The 17,475-nt window shown below is 41.6% G+C and overlaps 1 protein-coding gene across 1 annotated transcript; it reads right to left on the bottom strand.

The window, feature by feature from the left end:
- Window positions 1-4,246: 4,246 nt before the first annotated feature.
- VPS37B (VPS37B subunit of ESCRT-I) lies at window positions 4,247-15,761 on the bottom strand. The gene is made up of 4 exons (XM_082491580.1): window positions 15,633-15,761; window positions 6,634-6,805; window positions 5,914-5,996; window positions 4,247-4,794 (listed from the first exon to the last, which is right to left on the bottom strand). Exons 1-4 carry the CDS (start codon window positions 15,735-15,737, stop codon window positions 4,294-4,296), a joined length of 861 nt encoding a protein of 286 aa, XP_082347706.1. The 5' UTR covers window positions 15,738-15,761; the 3' UTR covers window positions 4,247-4,293.
- Between the last annotated feature and the right edge of the window lie 1,714 nt (window positions 15,762-17,475).

Raw genomic sequence — 17,475 nt, 5'->3', positions numbered from 1 at the left:
GTTGACTCATTTCTCCTAACTTGTTTTGGCTGAAATCTAAAGTTTTTCCTCTTTTAACAAATAAAAGTGGCTTTCCCCCTTCCTTCAGCTTTTCCAGGTGAACACTCTGAACATTTCCACTATTCCAGCTAATTGCAGGCAACTAAAACACAAGTGAAGGGATCGTAGCTGGCAAGACAGCCCTCCTGCCTCGTTGCCATGATTACAACGTGCAGAATCTGCTCTGAGCATATCTATCCTGTATCAGGTACATACAAACCAGACTCGCTGTATCCAGTCACTAAAAAACATGGGCAACAGATTCACTATGAATAATTAAAGTTATTTTCTTTCAAATTTATGTTCTACATTCACCTACAACTGTTTTTATGTTGCCACATAAAAAACACCATTACTATTGAAAGACCATGAACATAACTCCCGCGTAATTAAATGAAGCCACAAAAGGAACACGCCACCAAGAGAGATTGGCTATTTTATTTAAAATCAGACCACAGTAGATTACAGAAAGACTTATTATGCAAACAAATCCACTGTACGTTTCACAACTTGCCAGGCATATAAAATTGCCCCTTTATTAGACTGTCCAGGATTACACAGAGGAACTGCTCAGGTGCAGGACGACTCTACCTCCTCAGAACTCCATGTTTGCCAGGCGGCTTTATATTCAGGCTAAAGGAGTTGTCGATTTGAGCTCTGTATCGAAGTCGTTATTCCAGTTTGAGAGGGCAGAGAAGTCCCAAAAGAGGTCAAGACTGAGGTTGTGGAAGTTGGGGCACTAAGCATAACGGTACCCATGACCAGACTGTGCCCAGGGCTCTGCCTCCCGGCATCACATCAAAGCTTATATTCCATATAGTCTCTCCAGGGTCACTGGTACGAAGAAGGTGACCTGCGTGGACCAGCTGTTCTAGAACAACGGACTCCGCTTCCTCTAGGAGACAGCACTGAAGTGCAGTGAAACTCATCCTTGAGTTCGAACCGTTCAATGCTGACCATCAAAAAACCTCACCACATACAATTGAATTAGTCATAACTTATAAAACTGCATACAAAAGACTGGCAGAAGTAATGCCATCCAAAGAGAGCATTTTCAATGCTACCAACACTCTAAAGCCGTGTTACACATTATATTTAAAAGATTTTTCTCCACTCCAATTGCTCTTGGGAAGTATATGCTATTTGCAGCAGACATTAAAAATCCTCAAGACAACATAATAATATATATATTTTGGCAAGCATACTGAGCCACCCCCTCTGAAGTCTCAGCTTGCCTATGGCATTTTAATCTCACTATCTTATAAACAGTGCAAATTAGTATGATTCTAAACATCCTAGCCATAGCAGAATTTATTTATTAGCTATAACAGAACAGGAGAAGCTGTCGAAGGGCAACAGGTTGAAAGCACTGACACACCTCTTGCCCGACTCATTCAGGTTAGTGTTTTGTAAAGTTTGTTTCTGAAAGGATTTAAACAGCTTCCCACAGTCATCTTTCTCCTTTACCCTTTAACATTACCAGCAGTCAAGTATTTATTTACAGTTTGTGCGCACACACACACAATTAATGGCAAAACGTTTTCCATGAGCAGCTGGATTTCAGTTACAAGTTTGCTATAACTGAAACATCACATTAGTTACATTATCTATGTTCAAACTTATCCATCAGTGAAGGCAACTATAAGCTTACAAATAGCAGATACAGCCTTTGTTTCTTCTGAAGTACGAGGGTGAAATTTTGTAAAAAGAAAGTGCCCTTAAAGAGCCCTTAGAGTTCAGCAATGGCCATTCAAATGATAAAAACGCTAATATCCTAGTTTTACAATCACAAGTAGTGATCCTAAGGCACATCCGCCACATGCATATGCAATAATGCATTGTTTTGCTTTCAGACAGAAAAACTGCATTAGCTTTGTCTGTATTTAGTTTGCACAAGAGTTTGTTTCTAGATAAAGTATCCCTGAAAGGTCATGTTATCACAAAAGTTACCAAAAGACAGAAAATTTAACAAGTAGTAAAAATAGTTTTGGACTACTAATACCAATAAAGTTAGATACATAAAACGCAGTGCAAATTCACAATACACTTATCTATCACCTCCATCGCTTCTGAGGATTTTCAACCCTCGGAAAAAAAGTTGGCACTTGATAAGTGTAAAATATACCTGGTTGTTTTTATTAAACGTTAGCAAAACTGATTTGAGAGTGTTTTAGAGTTTTTGTGTAGCAGGCTCAAAGTATGAATTTCTGTACTCAGTCACCACTCCGGTAGCCCCCACCCACTTTAATTCTTTCTAGGACACAAATCGTTTCTACAGCATACTTACGTTTAGCATTCAGTCACAACAGTTGCCATCCAAGTACCAGCCCTAACAGCACAGCAAAATTACTTCAAAACGAGTCATAATTAACCATGCTTATACAAAGCTTCAGTGAGAAAATAATACAAGAAAAGATATTACACCATTTTAAAAAAAAAAAAAAAACCACACATCCTGTACCATCACTAGATTACAGAAAAAACACACTTTGCAAACAAATCCGATGCACACTGCTTCACAAAATCCCCCGTCTATAGAAACTTTCCAGACTTACACTGGGGAATTGGTTCAGCTGCCAATAACACTGACCAACCTTCTGCCCTTTGTCTTCAGAAGGCAAAACAAGCCAAATAACCGTATTTTCAGAATGGAGAGCTTCCTGTTATGAGCTTAATTTCAGATTAGTATTTGCTAGCAACCACCACACTCCAGAGGAAATGATTAAGGGACAGTCAAGGGCTTTACGTAAAGAAAATAAAAAATAGATATTCTATTTTGACTGATGCTGTTTGTAGCACAGACTTCCAAACAATGTAGTGCATTCCAGGACAATGATATGAAAATGCTTTGAAATAATGCAGCGGCTGTGACAGATTCTGGACTGGAAGCTTCTTAAATTACCTTGAATTAGTTGAAAGTTGTTTTCAAATTGGTAATGAATTTACGGACACATTCTGCGCAAGCAACGAGCGTTAAGATTTGCCTCCCCCAATGTTAGATTAAAATACCAGCATGTGTCTGCACCTTAGGCTTCAAGAGTCACATTGAGAGTGAAATCTGAGCTCCCCTAAAAATCCTCCTCCCTCCAGTGGCATAAGACGTCAAGAATGGATTATGTAAGATGCAAACAGCCACCACGGATTTCAAAAAGCTCTTCTGTTTTGCCTGCTTGCAGAGAAATGTTACCTGCAAATTCCAGATAAATATGCATGCCAAAAACTGCAAAACTAAAGGAAATGGGAAAGTTAAAAATAGTTCTGTTCAGAGACTGACTGAGTTAAAATGAAATCATGGAGCCTCAAGTGGGCATTTACATAACATGAAAACCCAGTATTTGATTAAGAAAATACCCTGCCTAGATTCCTGGAATCACATGATATCAAAAGCTAAGCACCTGTGTAAAAAAATCACTTCTGTATCCAAGGTGTGAAAAGGAAAAAAAACCAACCAACCAACCATAAGAAAGAGTCTTAATAGGCAAGGAAATAAAAATGCCTGGTAAAGTTTTTATAAAACTCTAAACTGGCTCTACAAACAGTTTGGTTTCATTTCAAGAGACCAGGACTTTCAGGATATCGAGCTACTTAGGGAGTGGGAGGAGTGTGTACTTTTATTATGAAAAAGTCTAAGGTAACAACTGAAATGTAGAAATGAAACTCTTGTAACTTTTACTGTCTAAAAACCATGCAACATTTTCTGACAAGAGTTTCAGCTCAGTGAGCTCTGAAAATGTTTTGCACCTGGCCATGAACGCCGTTGTCCGGGCACACTGCAAAGGATGCTGATGCGGTCCATTGCAACTCTTTGCCCAGTATTCAGATACGGTTGTTACTACCCAAACACTGGCACCAACAGAGAATTCTTTAGAGAGACAAATAGCTCCCAGTTTGCCACACATACATCCAGCTGCGATGGGAGTACACCAGAACAGAAGAGGATGCTGATTTACCATCACTAAAGAATTCAAAGTGCGATTTGTAATGTCAAGAAATCCACTGCATGTTGTTTCACAATTTGATGGATTTACAAAATTTAGATCCTATCACCTTCCTAGAAAAACCTTGTTGTCACTGATATTTGAAAACAAAAAATAATCACATTTACCAAACGCAATTGCAAACCTCGGTGCCACAGCTCGGATTTTGTACTCCATTGTGCAAAAACCAGAGGCTTTCCATTGCCTACGTTAAGTCTCTGATGGGGATAAAAGGGAAATATAAGCACCAATACATAACTTAGGCGCACCAAAATATTCACTGGAGGATAAAGCCAGGATGCGGCGGAAGGCGAGGTGGTCTTTGGGGAAGAGCTGGAGGATACTGTGGTACAAACTGAGATGGGTATCCTGGCTGTGGCGTTTGACTTGCAGACTGAACTCCTGGTCGTGGGGGGAGAGGAGGATACGGAGCACCTGGATAAGAAAGAGCTGGTCCTGAACTCATGGCTGCAGTAAACGGAGTAGGAAAGCGTCCTGCTGGGACTGAAGAAGGCGGAGGGGGTGGTATTCGTCGGGGCACAACTGAAGGAGGAGTGTTTGCATCCGAAGTGTAGGAATCTTGAGGTGCTGGTGTTGTCTCAGGTGCTCTCGGCTGAGGCTGCGGCTGAACCTGCAGAAGTCTCTGTCCCTTCAGCACCATTTCCTGGAGCTTCTCGATTTTTACACGTCGCAGGTGAGCCAGTTTACGCTTGCTCTGGTACTCATCAATGAAGGAATCCAGTGGTATTTCACCATCAAGAAATTTTTCTGCCATGTTCTGTGAAATATGGAACAATCTGTTAGAAAACGACATACTGCAAGAGAATCTAAATGTCTTATATCCTAAAAATAGCATAATTTTGCCTGTGATTTTCCAGCTTACATATGGAAGATGACTGGCATGCTAAGAATTCTGAGCTGAATTTTGAATTAGTCATTACTCAGAAGCACTGGGAGTTAAATATCATCTTTGCTTAAATTTATACTGAAGCAACAGCAGTAAGAACATCTGAACCCAGCTCTGAATGTTCCCCGATCATCAGAGATGGGAATGAATCAAGTTCAACAGCTTTCCAGATTGCCAGCTAAGCTGAATTACAGCTCAGTACTGCTTGTAACGCCAACAGAAACACTGAGAACTCTGCAAGCCTCAGTACAGAGAGGCAGATTATTGCTAAGCCAGGTTTAATACTCATGCTTACTTGTGGCTTTGAGTAAATGATGTTTAATAATTAAGAGAGGTGACCATACATATAATCACAAAATTGTCCTGGGAATGTCTTTTTGTGATCACAGCTCAAGGCCAATAAGCAGATTTCTTTTTCCCCAATATAGTTATAGAAAGTGTCCTACAGGCAAATCAGCAAACAAAACCAAACACTTCCATTATTCTGAAAACAGACCACCCTTCAAGCACTTGTATCACAGCCAGTGATACCAGCCCCTAGACAGATACACTGAAAACCTAATGGAATATTTCAGCGGAAATGTTGGAGAAAAAACAGTGCAGGCTCAGTTTTTCATTAGGTTACTAATTGACATTTGCAAGGGATTAATACATATACCAGGCAAATACCATTAAAAAAAAAATTCACATTTAAACGCTGTGAGTTTGAAGGCAATGTCAATGAACTAAAAGAGCCTGGCTTTCTTTCCTGAAAAAGAGTGTTTTCTCTCTTAAACTTCAAAGATGTTAAGAGTAAGAAATTATTCAGATAAAAAAAAATATCTCGCTGAAACCAAACAGCTGTTCTTTGAAGTTCAAAGCAGAGACCAGACCATATTCTTAACAATATGCCTTTAGTCTACTCCATGTTCAACGCTGCACTGCAGCTATGTGCACTAAAAGCCTTTGGTAATGGTTTTAAGTGGCAGAATTGAAGTGTACTGTCATTACCTCTGTGTCTTCCTCAATCTTCGCCCCCTCTGTCTGAAGCAGCGCGAGCAGTGTCTCCAGTGAAGCATTACTGGATTGTCTGTCTGTAATGGCACAAAAAGAACGGTAAATGACAGCTGGCTCTAAGTGACTTCTAACTGAAGCTATACAGCCTCAGCAAGCATAAACATATACGTATGTACAACTAGTGTACTCCATTGCTCTAGACAGGATGATCTACAGTAAAAAAATATATTAAGTAGGTTAGGAATATTGTCAGAGTGCTAAAAGCTGAAATTTAATTACAATGATATATTTATAATATTGAAAGATAAAGCACTTCAGCAAGTGCAGTATCAGACATACAATACTTCATAATTCAGTATGAAATGAGAAAGTTAAATGCAATATTCCATTTGATTTATGATTTATCACCAAGAATTCAAATTATGATTTGCTTTTTAGCAAGGTGAATTAATTTGATCATTTAGAGAAGGTCAACAATAGATAGGTAAGCACACAGTAACAGAAAGAATCCAGTTATCTGTTACTAGGTGTAAAAGATACTTAATAAATCATTAGAAGCAGGATCTATTTCAGAACTACACAAGAATGACATTTCATTTTGTACCCTAATTCACACAGCTAAAAATGAGACACCAAAAACCAAACAAAAAACGTGCAACAGATTTACATTCACTTAGAAAACAGCAAATCATAAGCGTCACCAGAAAATGTTACCTAGTTTTGTTTTCTTTATCTGGTATGCTTCAAAAAGAACTTGCAGCTCTCGATATTTTTCAGTCAAATTTGATTTCAAAGACTCCAACTTTGGTTGGTACAAAAGATTGCCTTCTGCCAGACTGCGGTTGCTGGCAAGAGTCATGTCCTTGCTGTGTTGAACATTTTGGGCCTGGGGGGAAAAAAAAAAACAACACAACAAAAGTAAGCTCTCTGTAAAAATTAGTACTATGGTACTGGACCTGCAACTAATACCGTACTTTTGGACTTTTTAGGAACAGAGGGAATGTCTACTGTTTTGGTGGGTACGGGTCAGCTCCAGCTATTGCGCTCTTTTCCCATCATCTCTTTTTTCTGCTACACAAAATCCTTTCTCACAAACTGTATTTTTACTGATATACTATTTTACTAACATATTATCTAGAAGGAATAAGAAGGCCTATGCCGCAAACAGTGCGTTGAAATAATCTAAAACGACAAGGGACTGTTGAAACTCATGGGGGAAAAGACCTTCAGAGGAATTGCCCCGAGAATAAGGATCTCTTCTTTCAGCCATGAGCACCTATGAATGAATCCCTTTCTGAACAGGTATTAATACTGACCTGAAGTCACTTTCCTGCACAACTTTTTTCCACATGCAGCTCATTAAACGGTTTCCTCCTCCAAGCTGGAAATGATAATTACTTGAAGAGTTTGTGTCGTGGGCAGGGACTGCTAAGTTAGAACGCCCCTCTCCTTTGAGCAGGGGCAGAGGCGCCCCTGGACTCTCCCGCAGGCAGATTGGCTTTTGCCCAACGAGAACAGGAACCAGGTTCCGGCTGCGCTGAACCGCCTGCCGGAGGCAGGCTTCACCTCGGCCGTAGGGCAGTGGTTTACTGTGCAGAAACCAGTCTCTGGGCACTCACTTAGACATTTCTGCAAAGTGGCAGAGGAATGCAGTTTATGCCACCCGAGTTTTTTTTTAATTGTTGTCACAAATTTACGTGAGGTCTGACCTGCTTTCTGCCACAGCTTTATGAGGTCAGATTTTTACATTCATGCCCTGCTACCTGACGGTGCTTTGTATGAACTTTTTCTCATTATTTAATGTAGATGCTTCTTTATTCCCACCCTTACCATTTCCCCATAATGAACATTGACAGATAAAGCAACAGTTGCTCTTAAAAAAAAAAAAAAATCTCTGAATCCCAGCAGTAGCATGCAACAAGACTGCAGAGGAACATCATCCTTTATCTTATTAAAATGCAAAACCCTAGGACTGCATCATTATGGTGTCTTCTCCAGAATAATCTTCCCCAACTATGTTAAATCAATCCTGGATTAATGCCAGAAGCTTGTTTTTCGGTTTAATCCTTCTGCTTAACATATCCTAGCCCGAAGACATTGTTCCGAGAGAACAAATGACAATTCGCAGAAAACCAAGATTCGGCAAGATCCCGACTTTGCTCAAACACACACGCATGCTATTTTATCATGACAGTCTTCATGAGTTTTGGAAAAGCTGAGTGTTTGGGCAAGTCTGCCCTGGTTGTCACATTAGATTCATTAAAATATTCAGACATCAAAAGGAAAAAAAAAAAAGCAAAGGATCTGATTTCAGATTTTCAGTCTGAATCAACAAGTGGGACAGTTTTCCCATAGCACAACTGACCGATTCTATTAAGCTGCCTTCAAAATCAGCGAAATGTTTGGTACGCTTTTTGTGACCGCCTACATTAATATGCCCCTTCTAGCCCATCCCTGTTTAGCCATAACAGATCTTATTTACAGGCTGTTGCACTGAATTCAGTGCAAACACGAAGAATACAGAGCTTTCTTCCGTCCACACTCATGGGTGGATACAGGAGAGCCACACCTCAGAAACAGGAAAAGAGGAAACCCAAATGAGCTATATAAAAGCCCCAGAAAAGGACGGGATCAGAATTAGGTGTTCTTGGCAGTCTGAGCCCGTGGCTAAGTGCATCAGGTGAAAATATTTTCCAAGTGTAGCAACAGTGTCTTCAAAAGCAGTTACTTCCTTCTGAAATATTTATATACCGCTTTAATTTTCTAAATTCAAAACTGGCTCAATATTACTCAAGCACATCTTTGGCCCCAGATATTGCTCTTCAAATATCAAAGTTTTACCCTCTTTCACCCTGTTCTTGCTAAACCACTTAAAAAAAAAAGTCAGGGATAAGGCTGAGCCCCAAAGTCTACATCAATCAAAATAAAATTCTATTCCAAATTGTGAAAATCGGAGAAACTGTACTTGTGATACTGTTTTGTCTTCTCAAGTTTTTACATCAAGCCTAAACAAGCTTCCAGCCCTATGCTTGTGTTCAATTTGAATCTTTTCCAAGAATAAAAAGAAAATCCTCTCTTCTCACTTTTGAATCCAATGCAAAACAATTTAAATTGAACTGACTGCTTTCACTTCTCATACGATCCAACACTGTTAGACTGACACTTTCAGAAAGCCTAAGTCCCCCTATTTTACATTTTTTTTTCCTAACAATTATGAAGGGAACTGAAATACACGCTATTTAACAGCTTAATTACCGGCATCCAGCTTCTTACCAAATCACCTGCCACCACCACAACTTTTGTTAACTAGCTGTCTTCTGAACTGCCAGCCAAAGAAGATTGCGTGCAAAAAGATTCATGGTTTCTGATGCCTCTCGTCTTTCACCATTTTAATGAGCAAACTACTTCCTTCAAGTGACTTCAATTTGATCTGGTGATTGTATTTTCACTGCTGATATTCTCATTTGAAACCAGTTCCGCAGTCAGTCTGGGAAGACCAGTTTTATGAGTGAACTTTGATCTTTCTTCAACATGAAGAACACGTACGTTTCCTCTAGAGAGAAAAAAACCAGTGGACACACACCTACAAACCTTTCAAGAACACAAATCCCAGGAACGGGAACCTTTTACTGAAATCATATATAATAAACACAAAAAGGAAGAGCTCCAGGTAAACAGACAGAATAACAGAAAAAGCTTCCTGAAGCCAGATGAGGCTTTTGTGGTGTTTTTAAACAGTACTTTTAAATAACTCTCCTGCCTCGAGTATCCTAATGTCTCTCAACAGGACTAGGGAGGGGAAGGAGGCGGCAAATGCCTAGCTTTCTACAATGCCTTTCTAAAAAACTTAAGTAATTTCAAATATGTAAAAATGAATAAATGTCAGCATGACATGATCTACCTGACTTGTAAAAATAAGAGGAAAACTCAATATTATGATCTGTATCTAATGCAGAGTGACATCCTTTGCTGTCCTTGGCACCTGATACCTAGCAATTATGGACTAGTCTAAACTTAAGCGAAAGTCTTAAAAATACCTGGTATAAAACCAAAAAAAGTTAAGGTATTTGTAATTGCACTTAAAGTTATAGTGCTTGAAATTACCCAAGACTTAATGACTCAACTTTTTTCCATATTATAGCCCTTCTAAGAAGGGCACAGTTTTTCTGCAGAAGTTGAACAAAAAACATGATTGACATTTAATGATCAATTCAAGTGTCACTCGAAGTCTTCATTTCCAGCATTAGTCTATGTCAAATTTCTTTAAAAAATGGACAGTTGAAGAGATGAGAAACTCAAATTGAATCGTACTCAAAACCATGAGAAGAACCAGTTCCTCAAATACAAGGTAAACTTAGGAATGATATTTAATGAAACTTCAGGAGGAGCTGATGAAGACTGTTCCACCTGTTCAGGACATTTAAATGCTTCACATCACTGAAAAAAGTTTGAAGTCTGTGGAATGAGTAAATTCTATTTCACAACAAACAGAACAAATACAATCCCGAAGCAATGCAACTTGAATACAGTCACAATTTGACAAACCAGAATAATCTCTGGCACTGATGTTAAGGTCCGCATAATAAACTTTTCTGCAACTGTTCCACTGCATTTAGAAGTTAATTCAAGGAATTAGAAAAGCAAACAATGTGAAGTTGCCCTAAAAAACCCTATAGAAACACTTTCAAAAAACATTGACTAATTTAAAACAAACGAAAAACAGTTGCAAAATCATCCAAGGGTCAAAGATATGGTACAGCATGACCAGCCTATTAAGATTATCAATGCAGTACAAAGCACACTTTGAACATCCATTCACAGCTTTCCACAAGCTCAAGACAATAGCCAAGCAAGGAATAAATCCAGTAGAAGTTATTTTGTTGTCAGATGTGTGGTGCGACAAAAAAAAAAAAAAATCTGTATTAGTAAGGAACTGCTACTGCATCAGATGTTCACCTGCCTACTGGAAGTGCAATGATAAAAGTTATTAAGAGAAATAAGCAAACAGCAGACAACTCTAGCAGAATTGCTAACATGACTATTGAGATCATGAGCACTTCAACAGGCAGGAAACACTAATCTGAAAACAGATGAGAAATACCAGTCAGAATCACGAGACGTATTGAGACAGGACAATATTAAACAGAACATATGCTTTTTTTTTTTTTAACTGCTAAAATCTCTCTATGAATTCTGAACGGGACAAATAGGGCAACAATATTGAGCTGCTTATAAAAGGATTTTAATGGCCGAAGGATTGCTCACCACTGAGTAGACCACTCAAACCAAATTGTGCGCACTGCAAGAAAATAAAGCCATGGACCCACAGAGGTTATTAAAGACAAAAATCATGATTTATGCAGCACTTCAAAATGTAAGATGCTTAAAAAGGGAATTTCTTTAACAGACATAATTTGAATAATTTTACTCAAGGTTTTATTTAACAAGCACTCCCAAGAACAGGCAGCACCAACTGCTTTGGGAATTGAGATTCATTAACTGCAGCTTCATTTCATCCCACTTTTGAAACAGGAAGAAAAATGCTGGATAAAATTAAAACCGAAGCTAGTACTAGCTTAGCAACATTTTTACTGTTTATCATTTACTCCAAAATAACGGTTTGCAGCAAGAATTTTTTGTGCAAAATGCCTCAGAGAAGCATTGCTCCTGTTCACATTCCCAGAAGAACAATTCCAGACCAGATGCCTCCTGAGATGCAGTCTGAGCGACTGAAATCCCAACTACCCACAAAGTCCATCAAGTGCTGCTATAATTACAAGCTTGCTTTGGCAAGCACCATGGCGAGTAGTCTTTTGGTACTTTCAAGAAAAAGTCTCTTAAGGAGCTATAAATAAAAAGAAGTTTTAAGTGGTACCATTTATTTGCTTTATACATAGCATACATCCAAGTCAGTTTTAGGTTTCTCTGGTCTTGCTGTAGCCTTTAGCATTCCCACATTCTCTCTTTCACTTACACACACTTGTAAATCGGGAATAAAATATGCAGTCACATTGCGGAAGTATAACGATGCACATTTGGAGTGTCAAATTAACCCCCGAAACAGGAGCTGACAGGTGCAGAGTAGGAGAAGAGAGACTTCTTTTACAGAAGACGACCTAAGAGTGCTTTTCATCAAGTACTGGTGAATGATAACATTCTCTAACAACATCTGTTCAGTAATAAATATTAATACATAGCCCAGAGTAATTAGATTTGCTAAATTTAGGTATACTGATTATGTAAGTACTAGCTTTAAAAATGACAAAATAAAGGTTAAAAGGTAACTTGCAATTCCTAAACACTAATGCCAGAGGAAAGAGGCACACAGAACTGCAATTTGCACTCATCAGACACAGGCACGTTACTCATTTGATGCTCAGCTGGGAGAGAAAAATCTACAGTTGTCACCAAGTCTAATTTCTAACTTGGTAACTAAATTTCAGGTTTGGCAAACAAGAACATAACCACTTACACAACGTGGTTTTAGGACAGGAGTGGGAATCCAAGAAATCTGGGCATGCATTCACATGATTTTAACTTGGACTTTCCACACTGCCCCATCTTTTCAATAGGCTTTTGAGAAAAGGGCTACGCTCAAAAACCCCTTCTGTGCTTGCCAGTGTACTCTGAAATCCTGGAACATGAGGAAGGCAATACATTTCTGACTTCTTGATTTCATATAATTAAGGTCTTGAACAGCAAATAATTTTTGGCAGTAGAACCTTAGTGGTCAGTGACACAACACTGCACTGTTACTAAAGTGATGCTCTAGTAGATAAAAAGAAAACTCTTTTTTTCAGAAAAAAAAAATAATCATCGAGCTACCAACAGTGTCAGGTCACAAATTCTCTCATCTATGCTGTTTAGAGTTATCACACCGAGATTGACTTTTATAAACAATATACTTTTATTTCATGAAGATGACTAGTGTAGATGTACTACAGATATTAACCTCAAAGGATTATAAAAAAAAACACTCCTCAATTTTAAAAGACTAGGAGTACCAGACAACTGGCTTCCTTCCTCTTTCTATCAGACAAGATGTTCGTTGTTCAAGCACTAAAAGCCCAGAGGCTTCAAAAACAACCTTACACATAGAAAAAGCAGCTTAGCTCTTTGACGCCGCATTTTCACACACCTGGGGATACACTGTGAAGGACACTGTATATGCACATTACCCCAGCGAAATACGAATGTGCGCGTGAGCACACACAGAGATAGATATGTATATACACACACACACACAATGACATATACAAATTCTGCTCAAATGCTGCACAGGAATACATTCCCTTTAGGGCTGGAAGGTGCCTATTTTTAGCTATTAGCAAGAAAGCCAAGTGGTTTTCCAAATCCTCCTCTTTGTGAACAAAACATTGGGTTTTGAGCTGGGTTTCCCTCGCAACAAGGAGAACAAAGGTTTTTTCAAGTATGGAATAATCAGCTTTAGCCAACTTTGCCACTGAAAATACAAGCGACCTCAGAGAAGTGACTCAGGAATCATGATTTAATTGGCATGCCACAATGAAATTACGAGTCTAAGGACTTTGGAATAACCCTACAACCTAGATATATGTGGACTGACAACCGAATACCTACACAAGTAGCAGTGAAGTCACTATGGTTCCTCCTTAACGTTCAGGATTTCCCTCTCTCCCTCTTCCTGCCACATACTGCACAGTGAAAAATCAGGGCCCGGTAGCACAAACTCAATCAGTTAACAATTCAGTGGAAACAAAATCAGAATGAGGAGGAAGCGTTCAAGCGTGGCCAATTCCTTCCAAGGTGGGTAAATGCATTTCTAGTTGAACAGACCCTAGTAAAAGCCTCCGCGCGCAATAAAAGAGGATTATACCAGACAGCAGCATAGCTGTATTTCCACACAGCTTGAATACCTTCAAACCTAGCCACACTTTCCAAACACCACAAAATATTCCCTCAGGCCCAGAGAACTTTACTCTACAATTTAAAAACCTTCTGTTGCCAATGAAAGAGGAAAACCGGAGGGTCAAATGGAGAATACGGTCGAGTCATGCAGTGAGAGGATCTTTTCTACTACGGTCATGAGGTTTTTGGTCACTTCTGACCTACAGTCTTAAGTGTGTATTGACAAATAATAAAAAAAGAGCCCACTGAGCCAGGCCTTCTGTTGAGGTACCACGACAGAGGTCACGCTGAAATCAGCAATACTGCATCCATTTATATCTTTACAAAGTTAAGCCCGTTATAGCCCATTGACTTTCCTTAAATATTTGGTTTTGATATAGGAGGGTACTCCTGCCCGCCAGTAAACCATGGTGCCTCTAAGATATCTGCACATTCTACTTATCACAGCAATTACCTGTTTCTTCAGCAGTTTAAGTTCTCAACGTATAAGCTCATACGAAAAGCTATTAAGCCTACCCCGCTCTCACCAATCTATTTAGACAAAGTTCAAAATACAAATTGTTGTGTACTGCAGTAAGTAAATTCCCTAGGACTCCTTATTATCTCGGCCTCAACCTTCAGTGGGCCTCTTTGTCTCTAATACTTTGACAATTTGTTTTGAGGTGATCCAGAACAATCTCCTCAGACGTACCAAAAGGGCAGGAATCTTAGTTTGAGGGAAAGCAATCATAATTGATTTTACTTAGTAAACTAAGCTAGTTTCTCAAGAATATATTGCCACTTTTTTCCCCCCTGGGGCTTTTGTCCTGTAATTTAAAAAAAACAAAAACAAAAAACAAACCACAAACAACATGAAGACCTAGAGAAATACAGCACATTTCTTTCTTTTAAAATTTTTGTATAAATGGTTTAATTTTATTTGTTGTTAGCTGACTACACAGTCTTTTAGAAGCATCTGTGGTCAAATAAACCTGGAACAGTTTCATATCAGAACTGTAATATACAGAGTCTACTGGCATATAGAAAAACCAGCACAAGACAACCACAGCAGCAGGAAGAAAACAGGATTCGATTCTATTTTAATGAGGATAGATCCAAAAGCATGGCTTAGAGTCCGATACATTGACAAAGACATTTCAAATAGGCAAAAAAAAAGCACCAGAAAGCCTGACAGCCTTCACCGCGCCCAGCATACCAACCCGGGGCACACAGAAATCTCTTTCATATTGTTTTGAATTAAAGTTGCGCTGAGATCGAGACCGCAAATAGGACCGACTTCACCCTGACAAAATCCTTCATCACGGCCAAGGCACGAAACAAGGGCTGCATTAACGGAAAAACTGATCCCACCTCCGGTCCATCAGTGTCTCCTAATTTAGTACAAACCGAGCATTTTCAGCCGGGCCGGCCCTCAGCCCCCCTCCTCCGGCACCTCGGGAGAAGCGCCCGGGCACAGTCGTCGTCCCCCCCCCCCCCCCCCGGTTACCGAGGGCCAGCAAACAAAAGGCCGGGAGGGACAGGGGGAGGGAGAGGGGCAGGGAGCGCTTCCCGCAGCACCGGGGGCTTCTTATTTACCGGCCACTTCATGGCGGAGCCATGACCGCCGAGCAGGGCCGGGCCGAGGGAGTCACCTGCGCGGGGGTGAGAGGGGAAGAGGAGGAGGTCATTAACACCCCCCAAATAGCAATTGATAATGGAGGCGGCGGGACAGCGAGCCCCCGAGCCGCGGGGCCCCGCGGGCAGCGCTCCGGCGGGCTGAGGCAGGATGGGGGGGGGGAACGGCCCGAGGGGAGGCCACGGCCCGGGGCTGCGCGGGCGCCCCTCACCTCTTCCATCTCGCGGGCCATGTCCTGTAGCTGCTCCTCGTCGTCCAGCAGCGCGCTGAGCTCCTGCAGGCTCAGCGCCTCCAGGCGCCGCACGTCCAGCGCCATCCCGGCGCCACCCGACCCGGTTCCGACCCGGTTCCGACCCGGTTCCCCCCCGGCCCCGGCCCCGGCCCCGGCCCCGCTCCCGCTCCCGCCGCCGCCGCCAACCGGAAGTGCTGCGGCGGTGTCGCCCCGGCGCGGGGTGGGCACCGCCCTCGGCGCCCCCTGCTGGGAGGGGCGGGGCGGCAGCGCGCGGGGCGGGGCGTACCAAAGGCGCTGGGCGGTGGGGGGCGCTGGGGCGGACGGTACCAAAGGGGGCTGAATGCTGGGGGAGGGGGGGAACGTCCCTGTGCCTGAGGGGAGGGGGGTGCCCGAAGGGCGGCTGCCGGGGGGTGAGGCCGGGGTGGCCTGAGGGGAGCGAGGGGCGAGCGGGAGGCTCCGGGGTGGCGGTGCCTGACCCGGGGTAGGCTCCCGCCTTTTCCTAAAGCCTCCGGGTCTCGGGGTCGGCCCGTGGGGCCCCTCACAGAGCGTGCTGCGTCTGTTCCCCTCATGTGATGGCGGCCGGTGCTCGAGGCCTTCGGCGTCCCGAGGGATGGCGGCTGCTGGAGCGACCGAGGGGTCGGAGGCCTCGCCGGGATGGCGGTATCACCTAACAGTTGGGCTGCAGGCCTCGGGTCAGCACAGCAAGCTGACTGTCCCGTGCCCGGCCGGAGCTCCAGGCCTTCACAGCAACGCCCGAGACAGCCGGTTACAATGCTCCTGCCTCTTGTTCGCCTGTTGTTTGTAACTGCACAGCTGTAAATTAGGAAGGAAAATCAGTAGACTTCTTTAATTTGCACTTCCTTAGCAGGTTGGGAATTGGCTACAGTAAATCTCAAAAGAGTGACTGCATTATTGTTCTCAAGCCTAGGCTGAATACCTACTGAGGTTAAAAATAGCTGAAAATTGTATCTTGCCAAGCTTTGGTGCTGGGTCTCTTTGTCTGCCCTAAGCATTTTCTTCTTCAGGAGTGAAGGTCAAGAAATGATCTATCAAAGATATATTGGATGGTGAATTTAAATACTTCTGAAATGTAGCAAAATCTCTGCATCAATTAAAAAAATTAGCTAAATTTTGTTTTTCTGATTTACGTCTATTAAGTCACCAACACTTTACTAGGCACTCTGTGGTAACACTTTGGAGCAGTAGCTCTCCAATTACTACTGATGTTACCATAGCTGATAAAGACAATTATGCCTGGAAATAATTAATTGTGTTAACATAGCTTAAGTTGTATGCATGTTTTGTAGCTAAGGGATCGTGGGCGTGTTTATTTCCATGTTTGTAACACCAGAGAGAGAACCAGAACGAGCCCATGAGCCAAAGGAACAGAGTAGGGAATGGCCATGTGGTCATTGTCCTTTGTATTTGACATTTTTGATCTAAGTGGGAAAAAAAAAAAAAGTAGTGAACTGAATCAATCTCTGATGTAATGCTATTAAAATGTAATGATGTTACGTTTAGAAAGTGACCTGCTATTTCCTGGCAGAACTGAACAATGACATGATAGCTATATGTTTGTTCTTTTGTCCCGTAACTAAACTCAGCTCTCCAGTCCTCTCACCCCCGAGAAAGTCCCTTCTGTCATTATTATCCACGGGTAGTAAAGACCAACAACGTGATGCTGATAGAAGGTGGCTTCCTGGCCTTCTGGCTGCTTAGTGCAAAGCTATGGTACAGCCATGATGCAAATGGAGGGTATTCAGAGGCAGGTAAGAGCGAGGTGTTTGTGCAGCAGGAAGCTGAGCTGAGCTTGCTTAGGGTG

The sequence above is a fragment of the Vanellus vanellus genome (genome assembly GCF_965231255.1).
Source record: "Vanellus vanellus genome assembly, chromosome: 16".
Classification (NCBI taxonomy): Eukaryota; Metazoa; Chordata; class Aves; order Charadriiformes; family Charadriidae; genus Vanellus; species Vanellus vanellus.
This window is presented reverse-complemented; position numbering and strand designations above follow the sequence as displayed.